The sequence below is a fragment of the Podarcis liolepis genome (assembly GCF_965112155.1).
Source record: "Podarcis liolepis genome assembly, chromosome: 16".
Classification (NCBI taxonomy): Eukaryota; Metazoa; Chordata; class Lepidosauria; order Squamata; family Lacertidae; genus Podarcis; species Podarcis liolepis.
In genome coordinates this window covers 18,535,946-18,552,837 of record NC_139567.1, presented here as the reverse complement: position 1 = coordinate 18,552,837, position 16,892 = coordinate 18,535,946, and the positions used below count along the sequence as shown (strand labels likewise).

The following is a 16,892-nucleotide window of genomic DNA, read 5'->3' as shown; positions in this document are numbered from 1 at the left end:
TTCTTAACCCGAGGTACAATTTTGGGGTTAGCGGAGTCTGTAACCTGAAGCGTCTGTTACCCGAGGTACCACTGTATCTATTGTAAATGACCCAGATTTTTTTTCCTAACTGAAAGATGACATATGAACCTACCCAGACCCTGAGATCATCTTATGAGGTCCTCCTTCGCATGCCCCCTCCTTGAGAGGTCAGGAGGGTGGGAACAGAAGAACGGACTTTCTCTGCAGTGGAATGCTCTCCCCAGGGAAGTTTGCCTGGCGCCTTCATTATACACCTTTGGGTGCCAGGGAAAAACGTTCCTTTTCAACCAGGCCTTTGGTTGATCCGATGTATATCCTATGCCCTTTTAAAATGTGTTTTTTGGGGGGGGGTATTGGGTTGCTATTTTTATTTTTACTAGGTATTTTGTGGTTTTAGATCATGATTTTGTTCTGTGAACTGCCCTGAGACCCCCGGGTATAGGGAGTTATAGAAATTCAATAAATAATAATAAAAAAGAAAGAAAAAAGTATTTCTTTCAACTTGCTTGATTATCACCAGCCCATGCTGCTGGGGGATAATGGGACTTGGGAATCCAAAGCATCTGAAGGGCATGAGGTTGCAGAAAGATTGGGACAGACATTTGAAGCATGCTATGTACAGAACAGGAGAACAAGGCGAGTGTAAGTAACAAGAAAGGTGTGCGGAGACACATATATTCTGGCTCTCCTATAGATCCCAGGACCCTCTACTCCAGTGTTTCCCAACCGGTGTTCCGCGGCACACTACTGTGCCGTGAGACATTGGCTGGTGTGCCGTGGGAGGGAGGCGGGCGAGTCGGGCAGTGAGAGGCGGCGGCGGCGGCGAGGATCCGCGTCGAGCCGGGGGCGGCTCCGCGGTGGTGGTGCCAAGCGGCGGGGCAGCGCGTGCAAAAGGGAGGAGCGCGAGACAGCGGAGGAGGAGGAGGCCGGCATGTCCGGGCAGCAGTAGCAACAACAGCAGCAGCAACTCCCGGCGACGGCTCCTCAAGCCCCGCCACCGCCCCCTCCTCCGCCCGCTATCGCCGCCACCACCACAACAGCCGCCGCCGCCTCAGTTGCCGCCGTCCCTCAGTCCCTCACTCTGCTGCCTCCTCCCACCCCCAAAGCTTGGAGGTTCCCCGGCAAGGGGGAGGGGAAAAACTTTCACTTTCGTGTGTCCCTCCCGGCGTGACGCTGCGCGCTGACGTCACGGGGCGGGGCTTTAATGGTGGTGTGCCGCGAGATTTTTTTTCAGTAAACAGGTGTGCCGTTGCCCAAAAAAGTTTGGGAAACACTGCTCTACTCTCCTGAGAAAGAAGAGGTGAGGTGGTTTCTGGCCACGCCAATGAGTTAATGGTGGGTGTTCTTTGTAGCCCTCCGGCAGCTACAGAGAAATTCAGGCAAGGGAAAGAGAGGAGATGAGGCATAAACCATGGGTAGGCAAACTAAGGACCGGGGGGCTGGATCCGACCCAATTGCCTTCTAAATCTGGCCCATGGACAGTCCGGGAATCAGCGTGTTTTTACATGAGAGAACTGTCAGAGAAACTAAACACACCAAATCAGTCCCTACTACAAAAGGTTTTTCTATCCTACCCCACCTCCCTACAAATATGCCAGACTCCACCGCCCTAAAGAATCAATGGCTGAAAATCTCCAAGGGTGCCCAAAATCCAAGAATCAGCCAATGCCCTAAATATCCTTTCCTGGAATGTAGCCAGTTGGTCTAGATGTTTATCTCAATCTACAGATATTCCATTCTGTAGCCAAAACTTTAACGTCATTGCCCTTCAAGAGACATGGGCGGCGGAAACTCCCGTACATGAGTAGAATGTGTCCTTTGATTTAAAATGCATCTCTGGATTATTTGTGGGGCCTGCATGGTGTTTTTACATGAGTAGAATGTGTGTTTTTATTTAAAATGCATCTCTGGGTTATTTGTGGGGCATAGGAATTGGTTCATATCCCCCCCCCAAAAAATATAGCCCAGCCCCCCACAAGGTCTGAGGGACAGTGGACCGGCCCCTGCTGAAAAAGTTTGCTGACCCCTGGCATAAACTCTCTCAATGCCCCTCAGTGGGGAGTTCATTGCACCCCGCAGTGTCACACAATCCTGTGTCTGGTTGGATGAAGGGAGACGAAGATAATTTTGGGTTGGAATCCCCCAGAGACCTACTCCCCAACGAGAAAGGAAAGAAACTAAGAAAGAGACCAACAAAAGACAAGGAAAAGTGCAAGTATAAACAAGAAGAAGAAGATCTGCAGAAGGGACATGGAAGAGACTTAAGGGCCTCGGACATTAGATTACCAGGTTGATGGACTAGATGGAATGGACAGTAAGGACTGACACAACCCGAGACCAGGATGAAGAGACGTTGGATGAAAATTGGAAGAAAATTTATAAAGAATTTTTTTCTTCTAGGGAATTAGCCTAAAATTAATGAACATTAGGGAAAATGTTGGAATGAAACTATATGACTCTAGTAGAAAAGATATCAGGAGTTATGTATAATCGAGTATTAAGCGTTAAGCTCTAAAGTATTTTTTGGTAAGATAAGGTTAAATAACTTAAGGTAATTTGAATAACAGAATATGGGGAAAGGATGGAAAGGATTTGTTGAGTTAATTAATAGGTTAAATTGTCAAGATAAATTATTTAGTAAAAACTGAGAAAGATAGAAAGAATTTGCTGAAATAATCAATCAAACTAGAATACAAAAAGGGAGGTGTGAGGAGGTCAATGAAACAAGCAAATGGAAGTTAAAGATATGTAATATGGGATTTGTGTCTTTTTTTCCTTCTTTTTTATCTTTTTGCTGTTTTCCCCCCCAAAAAAATATAGCCCAGCCCCCCACAAGGTCTGAGGGACAGTGGACCGGCCCCTGCTGAAAAAGTTTGCTGACCCCTGGCATAAACTCTCTCAATGCCCCTCAGTGGGGAGTTCATTGCACCCCGCAGTGTCACACAATCCTGTGTCTGCCAACTTGAAAGGCAGAACGGGAGCGATCTGAGAGTGTGCCCCTTGCCATGGACGAGCCATCGTTACGGGCATGATTTGTGGAAGGTTCCTCCTCAATCTGGATAATTGACATTAATCAAGAGGTGCTCTCGAAGTATCATATGCTAATAAGCTGCAACCAATCAGCCACCGAAAGAACTGGGACTGGTTTTCTGAAGGTATTTGAATGTTTTCTTAAACTAGAGAATTCTTAAAACAGCCTGAAAGGAAAGCGGGGAGGGGAGAAGGAGTTTTGTGCTTTCTTATGGTTTTTTAATGGTCTTTCTTTTCCTTGTCCTCTGCTACAATGAAGAGACGTGTGTGGTTGCTACTTTGTTTGACACTTCGAAAAAGAGGGAGGGAGGCTTTTGATTTATGTTCTACAAGGAATTTAATAAGGTTTTGCTATGCCCTCCCCCCTTGACTGAAGTTGAAAGGACTTTAGTTATGATACAGCTAGACAGGGCTGTTGCTGGAGAAATGCAGTGGGGGGAAAGAGAAAAACGATTCACAGCTGGATAAATGCTGAAATGAGGTTGAATCTTAGGAAAGACGTTGCTGTGTACTGTGTGCTGAGAAAGAGCTCCATGGGGGAATTTAATGGTGGATGTCTGGAAAGTTCACTCTGTGAGATATCTATGGCTGCCATTCGCATGTCAGCTTGATAACAGTGGACTGATATGGAATGTGACCTTGTGCTACTCAGATAAACACTGCAAAGGATTGAATGGCGAGAGAAAGAACTGAACTCTTTCAACATTCCAAGTCTGGAATAAAATTCTACATGAAGGGCTACACACTTGAAATTTATTACAGTGGTACCTCAGGTTAAGTACTTAATTCGTTCCGGAGGTCTGTTCTTAACCTGAAGCACTACTTTAGCAAATGGGGCCTCCTCCTCCTGCTGCTGCGTTCTCATCCCGAAGCAAAGTTCTTAACCTGAGGTACTATTTCTGGGTTAGCGGAGTGTGTAACCTGAAGCGTCTGTAACCTGAAGCGTATGTAACCCAAGGTACCACTGTATATATTTACAAGATGAAACTGAGGTGCTATTTTGTAAGGTGAAAAAGCAGACAGCTGGAAGGATGGTTTGATGGCCAGTGAAGGATGTCAACTGGAGACTAAATAAGAAATGAAGCTGCTATGGGGGGGGGGGTCATATGGTCATATGATTGCAACGAGAGCAGGGAACTTGATTTTAAGAAATTGTATTACAGCAATTTGGTTTGATCTGTAATAATTTGGAAAATCAATAAAAATATTTTTTATAAAGAAAAGAAGAAGAAAAGAAAGAAGAGGTGAGGTAGGGCTAGCAATCAGAACTGCATGGATCATTTCTCCAAAGCTCACTCATGCTGAGTTTGTAGGGTCACCCAAATATGTCCCCTTCTTTGATGTTCTACTCTACAGTCCACCCACCTGTGGCTTCCACAATGCCTTCAAGAATGATGATGATTTCAAACTGTTCCTTCTTCAGTGTTTCCGCGGACATCTCCCAGAAGGGGCTGACCTCATTGATGACATGACAAATTATCTGTGGCTCCACCAGGAACAGTCGGTCCTCCCCCGTATCATAGCCCAGGTTCAGTTCTGACTGCTCCAGTGGGATGAACTCCCCCTCCTTTGTTTGCCTGGACTTGATTAGCTTGGCTCTTATTTTTGCATCTACCATGTGACTGTCCCGGAGATCTCCGATTCGGAACATGAGGCAGAGCTTCTCATCCCGGTGGGAGATGACACACTTCTTGCTGAATATTAAGGTCTGGGCACGCTTCTTGGGTCTGGAGATCTTGACAAACATGCAGCCCACCATGAGGGCATCAATCATAGAACCAATGATGGACTGGGCCATTAGCAAGATGACCCCTTCTGAGCAATTGGCCGTCACAATCCGAGATCCGTAGCCAATTGTCCGCTGACTTTCTACAGAGAACAGTAAGGCAGAGATGAAGTTATCAATGTTCTCGATGCAAGCCTTCCACTCGGGGTCACCTATGTGGTTGACATCATCTCGGACCCAGGCATCAAAGTAATATATGATGCCAAAGACCACCCAGGTGATGATGTAGCACATGCTGAAGACAAAGAGGAACCAGCGGTACTTGAGATCCACAATGGTGGTAAAGATATCTGAGAGGAACCTCTTCTTTTCCTGAATGTTGCCCAGGTTCACCTGGCACTTGCCCACCTTGGTGACATAGCGCTGCCGCTGCTGCTTGTTCCCCCAGCCAAACTGCCGGTCATCGTCTATGAGTTTACAGCGCCGGCTCTGCCCTTTGTCCGAGGAGGGCACGGAAATGATGCTACGGGTTGGGGTTTTGTTCCGCGACGAGTTGATGATGTTGGGCGCACTGAAAGCGTGCTGGGGATAAAGCCGAGCATTGAGGTCCCGCAACAGAGAAGGTGGCGGAGGGTCAGTCCTGGAGGACCGGTGGTATCTGGGCAACTCATCTGTATCGATTGAGACTCTGGGACGATGCTTGATAGGCACAACCTGCTCTGCGGTGCTGAGCCTCCGCTGGAGAAGGACTGTCCTGTCATTGGGGATGTTTGAGCTGCAGGGTACCGACACATAGTTGCATGTCAGGGCACTTTTCTTGGTGGCTGCAGTTTCCGTTTGCTGGGGGCTCCTGTCTGAAGGACCCATCGAAACAGCTATCATTTCAGGCTGGAAAAGAAAACAAACTTAGTAAGCTCTCCATCTCTGTCTTCCAAAATAGTGAGTCGTTAGTTAAGGCTAGATCATGGAAGCTCTTCACTGAAGCACAACCCCATATTGTGAGCTGAAGGACAAAAAACCCTCCGCAAGATAAGGATAGGAACTTGGAAGCTGTCTTATAACACGTTTGTCTCTTGGTCCATCTAGCTCAGCATTGCCAACAATGGCTGCCAGTGGCATTCTAGGGTTTCAGACAGAGGACATTCCCAGTCCTACCTGAAGATCAAACTTGGGATGCTCTGCTGGCAAAGCACATAATAATAATAATAATAATAATAATAATAATAATAATAATAATAATTTATTTATACCCCGCCCATCTGGCTGGGCTTCCCCAGCCACTCTTGGCGGCTTCCCAAAAAAAAATTAAAATACTGTAATACATCAAACATTAAAAGTTCCCTAAACAGGGCTGCCTTCAGATGTCTTCTAAAAGTCTGGTAGTTGTTGTTCTCTTTGACATCTGGTGGGAGGGCGTTCTACAGGGAGGGCACCACTACTGAGAAGGCCCTCTGCCTGGTTCCCTGTAACCTTGCTTCTTGCAGGGAGGGAACCGCCAGAAGGCCCTTGGTGCTGGACCTCAGTGTCCAGGTAGAATGATGGGGGTGGAGACGCTCCTTCAGGTATACTGGACCGAGGCCGAGCTTCAGCCCTCCCCCTAACAGTATTTTGTTTGGCAAGGATGTATTTCTCCTATTGCTACTTTTCTAGAAAAAGAGGAACTCACCATGAACGCCTCCCTTGTTCTCTTATAATGGCAATGGCACCTACCAGAGAGGTGATGGAACTGAATTTCAGTGAATTCCCGCCCTGCAAACATTCTGAAATCCCTTCTAGAAATTGTCGGATTACAAACTGTTCTAACCAGCTTGCGGAGACTATCAAAGGTCACAAAGAGAAAGGAAAAATATATGAAAATAACAACAAGAGATGTGGAAAAATAATAAGAAAGGACTGGATAGTACTGTGGACATCATAAGGTTAGATTTGTGGACATTAAAACAGCAGTAAGAAGCAAGAAGTTGATTGGATCCCTTCGGAACTTAAAATATGGGTACCCCCAACAAAAATTTAAAATTCGGCTGTGTAATTTGGAATTTATGTAATTTGGTTTGATGTGATGTGATTGGTCGGTTAATAAAAAATTATTCTTAAAAAAAAAAATAGAAATTGTCGACTGGTCACCAGGGCAACTGGATCTGTCCCACCATTTATTTATTTATTCATTTATTAAATTTGTATCCCAGGATGGCAAACAACATGAGATAAAGCATCTTAAAAACAATTCCTGTACAGATTCAGACTGGGGAAAATATCTGAAAAGGCTTGTTGGAAGAGGAAGATCTTCAGTAGGTGCCAAAAAGACATCAGAGACAGCACATCTCTGATGTTCAGATGGAACTGCTCTATCCAAGTTTTGTTTAAGGTAAGACAATTCACTCAAACTTAAGAGAAGGAAGCAGTAGTCAAGTCAAGCATTTATTGTTGAAATTAGGGGTGACCCACCTTTTAAAGTAAGAGGCCTATATTCTCCTGTCCCCAGCCAACCCTCCAGGGCTCACATGCCCACATCCTTAAATTTTTTTATTTTTGACAAAGTAATAATCATAAATAAATAAGAATAAAAATCTGTACCCCACCACCGAGACCGTTCCATTGTAACTATCCAGCCTTCCAAAATTTCAACACCTCTTGCAGTCGTTTGACCCCTTTCCGTTTTAACAGTACAAATTCTACAAACACCCTCCATATCTCCTCAGAATCATTTCTCCTGCATATTCCCCGTCTACCCTTAATGACACATGTTCAGTTATCATTAATAGCTATATCCCACCCCTCTTTGTATCATTCTTCCATTTTATATTCTCCTTGCCCCTTCCACTTTCTAGCTATCATAATTCGTGCAGCTGTCAATAAATTTGTGAGCAAGTCCTTCATTGCGTGCGAACCTTCCACCCCATCGTCAATTGATGCCCACGTCCTTGTATATACACAATCAGGCTTCCCCCTGAGGAAATCTGGAAAATGTAGTTTATTAAGGGAGAGTTGTGAGGAGACCCTCTGCTCCCATCGGAGAGGTCCGATTCCCCAGAGTGTTTCAACCAGCCACGTACCTTCTGAGGAAAGGTCCCATATTGGCTTGTTTCTGTGGGGGGCCGAGGCAGGTAAGCCAACATGTGCTTGGCAATTGGAGCCTTTGCTGGGGGGATGGAGTTTCTGCGGCTTCGCGACTCTTCAGACTTCAGCCTCCAGTCGCCAGTGTTGTTGCGGACACAGAGCCCGTTGTCTGGCTGCAACTCCATGCTGCTGCTAGCCAGGGGTAAAACCATCATTTGTTTCAGGCCAAGGTGGGGGCCTAACCCAGGGCCTTACGCTTCCTCCGGTGAAGGATCCTTCCATTACAAAAAAGAGAGAGAGCAAAGTCAGAAGGAAGAAAATCAAAGGAGAACTCTAGAGGAGAAAACAAGAGAAAGGGGAAAGAAAGAAAACCAAAGCAAGACAGAGTAAAATGAAAGAACTTCCTGCTCTCTACAGCTACACATGGTATTCTTTAAGGTCCAACCATTCTACCTTCTATAAACCAGTATTTTTTCGATCGTCAAATCCAGATATTACAAGCTCATTTTCTCTTCTGCACCAAAAGTCCCTAAGAAATTTCCAATTTTAGATGAAGTAGCTGTTTTAGTATATTATAAAAAATATACTTTGTAATGGGTATGTAATTCTGTATATCTTTGAATAAATATCAATAAATAAAATTTAAAAGAGGGCCATGAAAATCTGTGTCCTGGGCTTTTTATTTTTTTAAAAAAATAATATTTATTAATAATTTCAAAATTACAGGAAAGGGAAAAAAATTAAAAACAACACTACAATACATAGAAAAAAAACAAGAAAAAAGACATAAAAACCAATGCAACAATACAGCAAAAAGATAAAAAAGAAGGAAAAAAAGACACAAATCCCATATTACATATCTTTAACTTCCATTTGCTTGTTTCATTGACCTCCTCACACCTCCCTTTTTGTATTCTAGTTTGATTGATTATTTCAGCAAATTCTTTCCATCTTTCTCAATTTTTAGTAAATAATTTATCTTGACAATTTAACCTATTAATTAACTCAACAAATCCTTTCCATCCTTTCCCCATATTCTGTTATTCAAATTACCTTAAGTTATTTAACCTTATCTTACCAAAAAATACTTTAGAGCTTAACGCTTAATACTCGATTATACATAACTCCTGATATCTTTTCTACTAGAGTCATATAGTTTCATTCCAACATTTTCTCTAATGTTCATTAATTTTAGGCTAATTCCCTAGGGGAAAAAAAATTCTTTATAAATTTTCTTCCAATCTTCATCCAACATCTCTTCATCCTGGTCTCGGGTTGTGTCAGTCCTTACTGTCCATTCCATCTAGTCCATCAACCTGGTAATCTAATGTCCGAGGCCCTTAAGTCTCTTCCATGTCCCTTCTGCAGATCTTCTTCTTCTTGTTTATACTTGCACTTTTCCTTGTCTTTTGTTGGTCTCTTTCTTAGTTTCTTTCCTTTCTCGTTGGGGAGTAGGTCTCTGGGGGATTCCAACCCAAAATTATCTTCGTCTCCCTTCATCCAACCAGCCCATTCCCCAGAGTCCCACTCCCCACAATCATCAATGTAGTCCAAAAAATATTTAAAAACATATTTCAAGGTCTCTCCAGAGTTAAGAACCTCCTCAGCTCCAGACTCCCCCTGGCCGACTCCAACTTCAATCTTCAAAGACAGCGGCTTATACTCCTGTAGGGTCTCGGGTCTCTCCATTTGTATTATTTGAGGTGCAACCGCAACCTCCTCCATTATCTTCTGCACTTGCCCAATCAGTACAGGTTCCTGAGTTGGTCCCTGAATAGTTTCTGTATCAATATTCCCTGTTTGTCCACAGTTATTAACCACAACAGTCATCAAATCCATTTTCTCATTCATCAAATCCATCTTCTCATGCATCTGTTCCAGCAAGGCACTTGTCTTGCATAAAGCAAGCACCAAAACTTCCTCCCAGCTCATATTTAGTCAAGGTCAAAAAGGACTGGTCCCACGATCTTAATCTGACAGCTGTAGAGTCCTCAAGTAGACGCAGCAATAATTTAGCAAGCTCCCTCTAGAGGAGACAATTTCTATTTGTATCCATTTTTTTTTAAGGCAAGTCCAACAAAGGAAAATTACTTTCATTTTTCAGATATTTTGTTTCTTTAGAATGCAGAAGGCAACATTGGAATCAATTTATTTCTCTTCTTTAGCTATCTGTCAAAGTATTCCATTCACAGTCAATGAACCTCTCCAAGAATTTCTGTCTCTGACACCCCGTTCCCAGGTTAGAGATGGTGGAAACTTATCTTTCTTCACTCCCTCTCCTGTAGGCGTTAAACAAAGCCCCCCCTTTTCTCCTGCTTCCAAGGGGGGTTCAGTAATTATAAATGAAGGAAATTTAAACTTTTTTAACGACTTTCCAGACTTTAGCTTACAAGATTTTTGCTTCAGTCTATGTACAAAAAGCAGAAGGTGGACTTCCTGTTTTGAACCTTCCCGCTTCGGTGCCAAATTAAGATATTTCTTAATCCAATTTTCCGTTTCTACTCACGGGTACTTGTTTTAAATCCAATTGTCCACAGGAAAAAGTCAGGGCTCTCCGGCAATGACTGTGAGGCTTCACTCCGTGAAAGTAGCAATCAGTTCGCAGCACCACGCCACTCACCCCACTTCACTCCGGAGCTCCAAAATGGGGTTCCCAGTGCATAGGGTGCCCTGCCGAGCCCCACGTTCCCAGGCTTCCTCTGCCTGGGATTTCTAGCGGGTCCCCACCTTCGCTGCAGCGGGAAGACCCAGTTTCCACGGAGCCAGTTCCTCCGGTCGGAGGAACTCCGCCATTCACTGATGGCGCTAACCCGGAAGTCCCCTGGGCTTTTTAGACTCGATCTGCCCATGTACTATTTGAAACCAAAGGGGCGCATTGGTTGCCAGATGTGAATATATTGACATTCTTTTCAGCTCTCCTACCCCCTCCTATAGGGGAGGGGTTACAGCTCAGTGGAAGAGCACTGCTTTTGCATGCAAAAGGCACAACGTTCAATCGTCAGCATCAGCAGGCAGCGTTGGGAATGTCCCTCATCTGAATCCCTGGACAGCCACTGATACTGGACAGTACTGAGCTAGGTGGTGGACCCATGGTCTGACTCAGTAGAAAGCAGCTCCCTATGTTCATTCCTCTGGGTGGCGCTGTGGTCTAAACCACTAAGTCTCTTGGGCCCACCGATCAGAATGTCGGCAGTTCAAATCTGTGTGACAGCGGTGAGCTCTGTCTCAGCTCCTGCCAATTCAGCAGTTCTAAAGCACACCAGTGCAAGTAGATAAATAGGTACCACTGCAGCAGGAAGGTAAACAGTGTTTCCGTGCACTCTGGCTTCCATCATGGTGTCCCATTGCACCAGAAGCAGTTTACTTATGCTGGCCAGATGACTCAGAAAGCTGTCTGTGGAAATATGCCGGCTCCCTTGGCCTGAAAGTGAGATGAGTTCCACATCCCCACAGTTGCCTTTGACTGGACATAACCATCCAGGGGTCCTTTACCATTTACCGTACCTGTGAGGGACAATCTATGCACCTGTGTCTTGTATCCCTTGAGGTTCTAAATGGCCTCAGCCCAATATACCTGAAGGAGCGTCTCCACCCCCACTGTTCCGCCCGGACACTGAGGTCCAGCTCCGAGGGTCTTCTGGTGGTTCCCTCACTGCGAGAAGTGAGGTTACAGGGAATCGGGTAGCAGGCCTTCTCGGTGGTGGCGCCTGCCCTGTGGAACGCCCTCCCATCAGATGTCAAGGATCAGCTAGCTGACTTTTAGATGATATCCGAAGGCAGCCCTGTTTAGGGAAGTTTTTAATATTTGATGTTTTATTCTGTTTTTAATCTGTTGGGAGCCGCCCAGAGTGTCTGGGGAAACCCAGCCAGATGGGCGGGGTATAAATAAGAAATTATTATTATTATTAGCTCTCACGAGATTCTCTCGGACAACCTTCCATACCCAGACCAGTTAAAAACCTAATTCTTCAGAGTATTATGTAAGCTGCACAGAGGAGATTCCCAGTTACAACATGATTACGAGAGTTGAACTGGCTTCCTGGGTCAGGAAGGGGCTCCTCCCAAGCGAATCCGCAGGAGAAATATGCAAGCTTTCCATTTTTACCCGCCTTTGCTCAGAATACACCTGATTTAGGCTGCGGTCCTTTTAAGCACCAGATCCTATTAAAGTCTGGCAAAGGTCATTTCAAAAGGTTAGCTGGGCTGCCCTGTTTGTGAGCGAGCACCAGAGGCCTCTGTCCTCAAAGCGAGAGATATATCAGTCCCCAAAACGTCTATCCAAACAGACACTTTCTTAAAGATAGGGAAGGGGGGAATTAGATTCAGTTTGCATTAAAAAGTGAATTTCCTTAATTCACGCTTTCCAAAACAATTTGCAAACAACAACACAGCCATCTTTTGAAATCTATGCTTCCCTGAATTTTTCCATGCATACAATATTGGGTGCACTAAAGTCTGCCCAAAAGGGTATTTATGAGGGAAAATATTAGGGGAAATTACTTTACAAAAATGTGTATATTAGGAGAAATTTGCACTAAAAGGCTGATGAATTTTCAAGAGGATTAAAAAAACACCCACCCATAAATTGATGTTAGAATGAATTTGAGAAACGGAGAGTCACAGATTCACCCACCCATACCTCAATGCTCCGAGGTTTCGTAATCCCAGATTGTTACGTTTGGATTATTAAACCTCCCATGTTTCACAGATGGAGGTAGCAGGATTGCAGCAGGACCTTGGGGAAAGAGAGGGCTACTCCACACTGTAATCTTGATGAAAATCCTGCTGCCACTGCTTCTAACTGCATTGGGAGAGAAGCCTTCATTAAAAGCATGGGAAGCTTCCTTGTGCTGAGTTAGGCCAATGGCATATCTTGCTTAGCATTGCCTTTGCCCTGAGTGGCAGCATATCTCCAAGGTTTCAGATAGGAAAGGTTCCCAGTCCAACTTTATGCCTTGCCATTGGCTTTGCAGCCTCTGAGCACATACCACAGTACAACCAACACCCTCTTGCAATCAAGGGCAGAACAACTGGGGTTCTCCCGATGCTGGATTTATGCACAAGCTAAATAAACTACAATTTGGAACCTCAGGTTATGCAGGGCCTCTAAATACAAACAAGTTACTAAATTTAAAGGTATTTCATATGCAAATTTGAACTGATTTTATAATGAACTGATTTTATAATGTTATATCATTTTACTGTTGTTAGCTGCTCTGAGCCCGGCTTCAGCTGGGGAGGGTGGGATATAATTTTAATAATAATAATAATAATAATAATAATAATAATAATAATAATAATACAGATGTACCTTGGAAGTCGAACAGAATCCATTCCAGAAGTCCGTTCAACTTCCAAAACATTCAGGAACCAAGGCACGGCTTCTGATTGGCTGCAAGAAGCTCCTGCAGCCAATCAGAAGCTGCGGAAGTCACATCGGACGTTCGAAAACCAGAAGAATCACTTCCAGTATTCGATTGTTCGGGAGCCAAAACGTTTGACTCCCAAGACGTTTGAAAACCAAGGTACGACTGTAGGCTTATTGCAAGATACATGTTTTAGTTTGATGGTTAGCTTTTAGTTGCATCCTTGCCTATGTACTGGCATACATGCAAATAGAAAGGTTTGTTGCTTCTTTTAGAATAAGACACCTTTCATCTTTATTTTGGCAATGCTCTAGGGCAGGCATAGGCAAACTCGGCCCTCAAGATGTTTTGAGGCTACAATTCCCATCACCTCTGACCACTGGTCCTGTTAGCTAGAGATGATGGGAGTTGTAGTCCCAAAACATCTGGAAGGCCGAGTTTGCCTATGCCTGCTCTAGGGCCTTTTAAACTTGATGTAATTTAGGGGATCAGCCCATCTTAAAGCAGCCTGGGGCAGGCCACCCATCCTTCTGGGAATCTTCTCTGCAATTATGGATCTTCTCATTAAAGAAAAACCTCTGACAAGCTACCAGGAAACCTTCAAGTTTCCATGGAAACAGTTTGAAACTTTATTTTTATAGTTTTTCATTAAGATATAATCAAGGCACAGACATGAAAAAGAACAAAATGATACATCTACAAGTGTTTTAAACTATAAAATGGGTCTGCTCCAACTCAGCTAAAATTGGATATATAAGAATCTGACACTGGCTATATGGGTCAATTATTAAATATATATGCATTTCATAGAATTGTAGAGATAGAAGGGACCCCAAGGTTCAATGCCCTGCCATTGGCTTAGGTCCTATCCTCCAGAGCTGGAGAAAACAAGCATGCTCCCTCCTCCATGTGACAGCCCTTAAGATATTTGAAGATGGCTATCATATCTCCTCTCAACCGCCTCTTTTCCAGGCTAAACACACCCAGCTCTCTCAACCACCCCTTACAGGACTTGGTTTCCAGACCTTTCAGCATTCTCCATACATGATCCAGTTTGTCAGGGTCCTTTCTGAAAACTGGTGCCCACATTGGCCTGAGCAGTGCAGAATAGAGCAGAACTTCCTTATGCTTCCTGTCATCTGGACACTAGGGCTGATTGATATATCATCCAAAACCGGTTTGAAATCCAGATTGTGATATCGGTTTCATAAGTTTTGACCTGGTAATATATCATGAATCGTGTGTGTGTGTGTGTGTGTGTGTGTGTGTGTGTGTGTGCACTATGCAAAAATCACAAAATGGGGAAAACCATAAAGCCAGTCAATGCCTCAACATATTTCAGACATCGTGATATATCAGTATATTGTGATGTTTAGCTGGTGATGTATCACAATATTGAAAAGCAGATATCACCCAGCCCAGCCGGACACTATAACTGTGTTAGGACAGCCTAAGATTGCGGTAGCCTTTAAAACAGCTGTATCACGTGCCTCACCAGTGTTCAGCTTATGCTATTCTAAAAGCAATATACAGTGGTACCTCGGGTTACAGACGCTTCAGGTTACAGACGCTTCAGGTTACAGACTCCGTTAACCCAGAAATAGTACCTCGGGTTAAGAACTTTGCTTCAGGATGAGAACAGAAATCGTGCAGCGGCACGGCGGCAGCAGGAAGCCCCATTAGCTAAAGTGGTGCTTCAGGTTAAGAACAGTTTCAGGTTAAGAACGGACCTCCAGAACGAATTAAGTTCTTAACCCGAGGTACCACTGTACAACATATATGCTAAAGGGAGGATTCAGCTAAGTTGCTTCATGTGTGGAACAAGGTCCACTCATGCTACAATTTCCCCTTCTCATCCTGCACCTTCTAAATTTGAACTGGGGGATTGAGGGGAAACCCAGAACAGGTTTAGGGGGCACACACAGGGAGGAGAGGGAGGAATAACAGCACTGTGGTGTTGGAAGGAACACCAACGATCATACGCCCAATGCAGGAATTGCAGCTATAGAATCCCTGACAGATACTAATTGGAAAAGCTTGCAAATACCAGATAGGCATAGGATTTAAATATGTAATGTGATAAATCAATATGTTGAAATTTAGATTAGGAAAGTAAGAAAGATGTTAAGTGATTCAGTTAAGTTTATGAGAATATAGGTTTTGGAAAACCGTTAAAATGATATACACTGAAATTCAACCAGGGGGATACGAGGAAGTCACTTAACAATGTTAATAAGACTAGTCTTAATAAGGTTATGATTTATGTTTGTTTGTTTATTTGTTGGTGTGTTCAAAAAATTTGTGGAAAACCAATAAATTTTTTTGATTAAAACGAAAGAAAGAATCCCTGACAGATGATCATCCAAACGCTGTTTAAAAACCTCCCTTGAAGGAGAGTCCACATGATTCTGAGGAAATCCATTCCACTGTCAAACAGCTTTTACCGTCAGAAAGTTATTCCTAACATTTACTCAGAATCGCCTTTATTTCAATTTGAATCCTCTGGAGCAGCAGAAAACAAGCTTACTCTATCCTCTACATGACAGCCCTTTGGGTATTTGAAGATGGCCATCCTATCACCTCACAGTCTTCTCTCATTGCATGAGTGTACCTTATTTTGTGTGCACATGCCCCACTTAGCACAACATTGAATTCCATCCTAAGGGCAATGGTAATGATGATGATTATATATGGCAGGGGTAACCAACGTGGTGCCCTCCAATTGTTGATGCACTCCAGCTCCCAGTAATAGGCCCTGATGGGGGGGGACCCTTGACCATTAGGTTCAGTCGTGGCCGACTCTGGGGTTATCTCGCTTTATTGGCCGAGGGAGCCGGCGTACAGCTTCCGGGTCATGTGGCCAGCATGACTAAGCAGCTTCTGGCAAGCCAGAGCAGCACACAGAAACGCTGTTTACCTTCCCGCCAGAGCGGTACCTATTTATCTACTTGCACTTTGACGTGCTTTCGAATTGCTAGGTTGGCAGGAGCAGGGACCGAGCAACGGGAGCTCACCCCGTCACGGGGATTCGAACCGCCGGCCTTCTGATTGGCAAGTCCTAGGCTCTGTGGTTTAACCCACAGCGCCACCCACGTCCCCATAGACCCTGATAAATGAGGACAAATGTATTCCATAGTGTCTACTGATGGTGAGTGGACAGGGAAAACCAGGAATTCTGGGAACACAAGGCTGGAATTTGGGGGATATGCATGTTAATGGCACAATCCAAAATTACTTGTGTACACTGGGTGTGTCCAGCCATGTCTGAAACAGCTATGGTTGCTTTTCTCCATGCGTTCATGTGACAGCAGCTGGGACCAGTCACAGTTCCTCATTCGAAGGTTTAGAAATTACATGGACCCTTCAAATATTAGGAAGTACAAAGCAAGCGCTTTAGAGTGCATTTTGAGTCCAAATGAGCTAGAAGCAGCAAAGGCTGCCATTTGCATCTTGGTTTTCAGAAGACATCCATGAAGATTTGAAAAAGTGCAGGCTAAGAAAGAAAGAGATGCAAGATCTTTGTTTGAAGTGACCTTCAAAACCAGGGATCTACCACTCGGGCTGGCAAGGGGGATGGATGATATGTCGATTTCATTTTTCCAATCTTAAATTAGGTTCTCCACATTTCTGCAGCAATTTGAGATCCCTTTAAAATCCCCATGAAAATTCATCAGCATTGTAGTGTGAATTTC

General features: G+C 44.2%; 1 protein-coding gene across 4 annotated transcripts in view; it reads right to left on the bottom strand.

Annotated features, from left to right (window-relative positions):
* The window catches only part of LOC310695984 (G protein-activated inward rectifier potassium channel 4-like), a 165,095-nt gene that overhangs the window by 129,535 nt on the left and 18,668 nt on the right, over positions 1 to 16,892 (bottom strand). For 2 of the 4 annotated variants that reach the window (XM_083481029.1, XM_083481030.1), the window contains 2 exons: positions 7,831 to 8,109; positions 4,417 to 5,665 (listed from right to left, as the gene is read on the bottom strand). In XM_083481029.1, the coding sequence (XP_083337155.1) occupies positions 4,417 to 5,665; positions 7,831 to 8,049 (1,468 nt within the window). In that variant the 5' untranslated portion in view covers positions 8,050 to 8,109. Of the gene's footprint in view, positions 1 to 1,717; positions 1,876 to 2,816; positions 5,666 to 7,830; positions 8,168 to 16,892 lie in introns of all 4 variants that reach the window. The other 2 variants (XR_014520378.1, XM_083481031.1) reach the window with 2 other exon arrangements.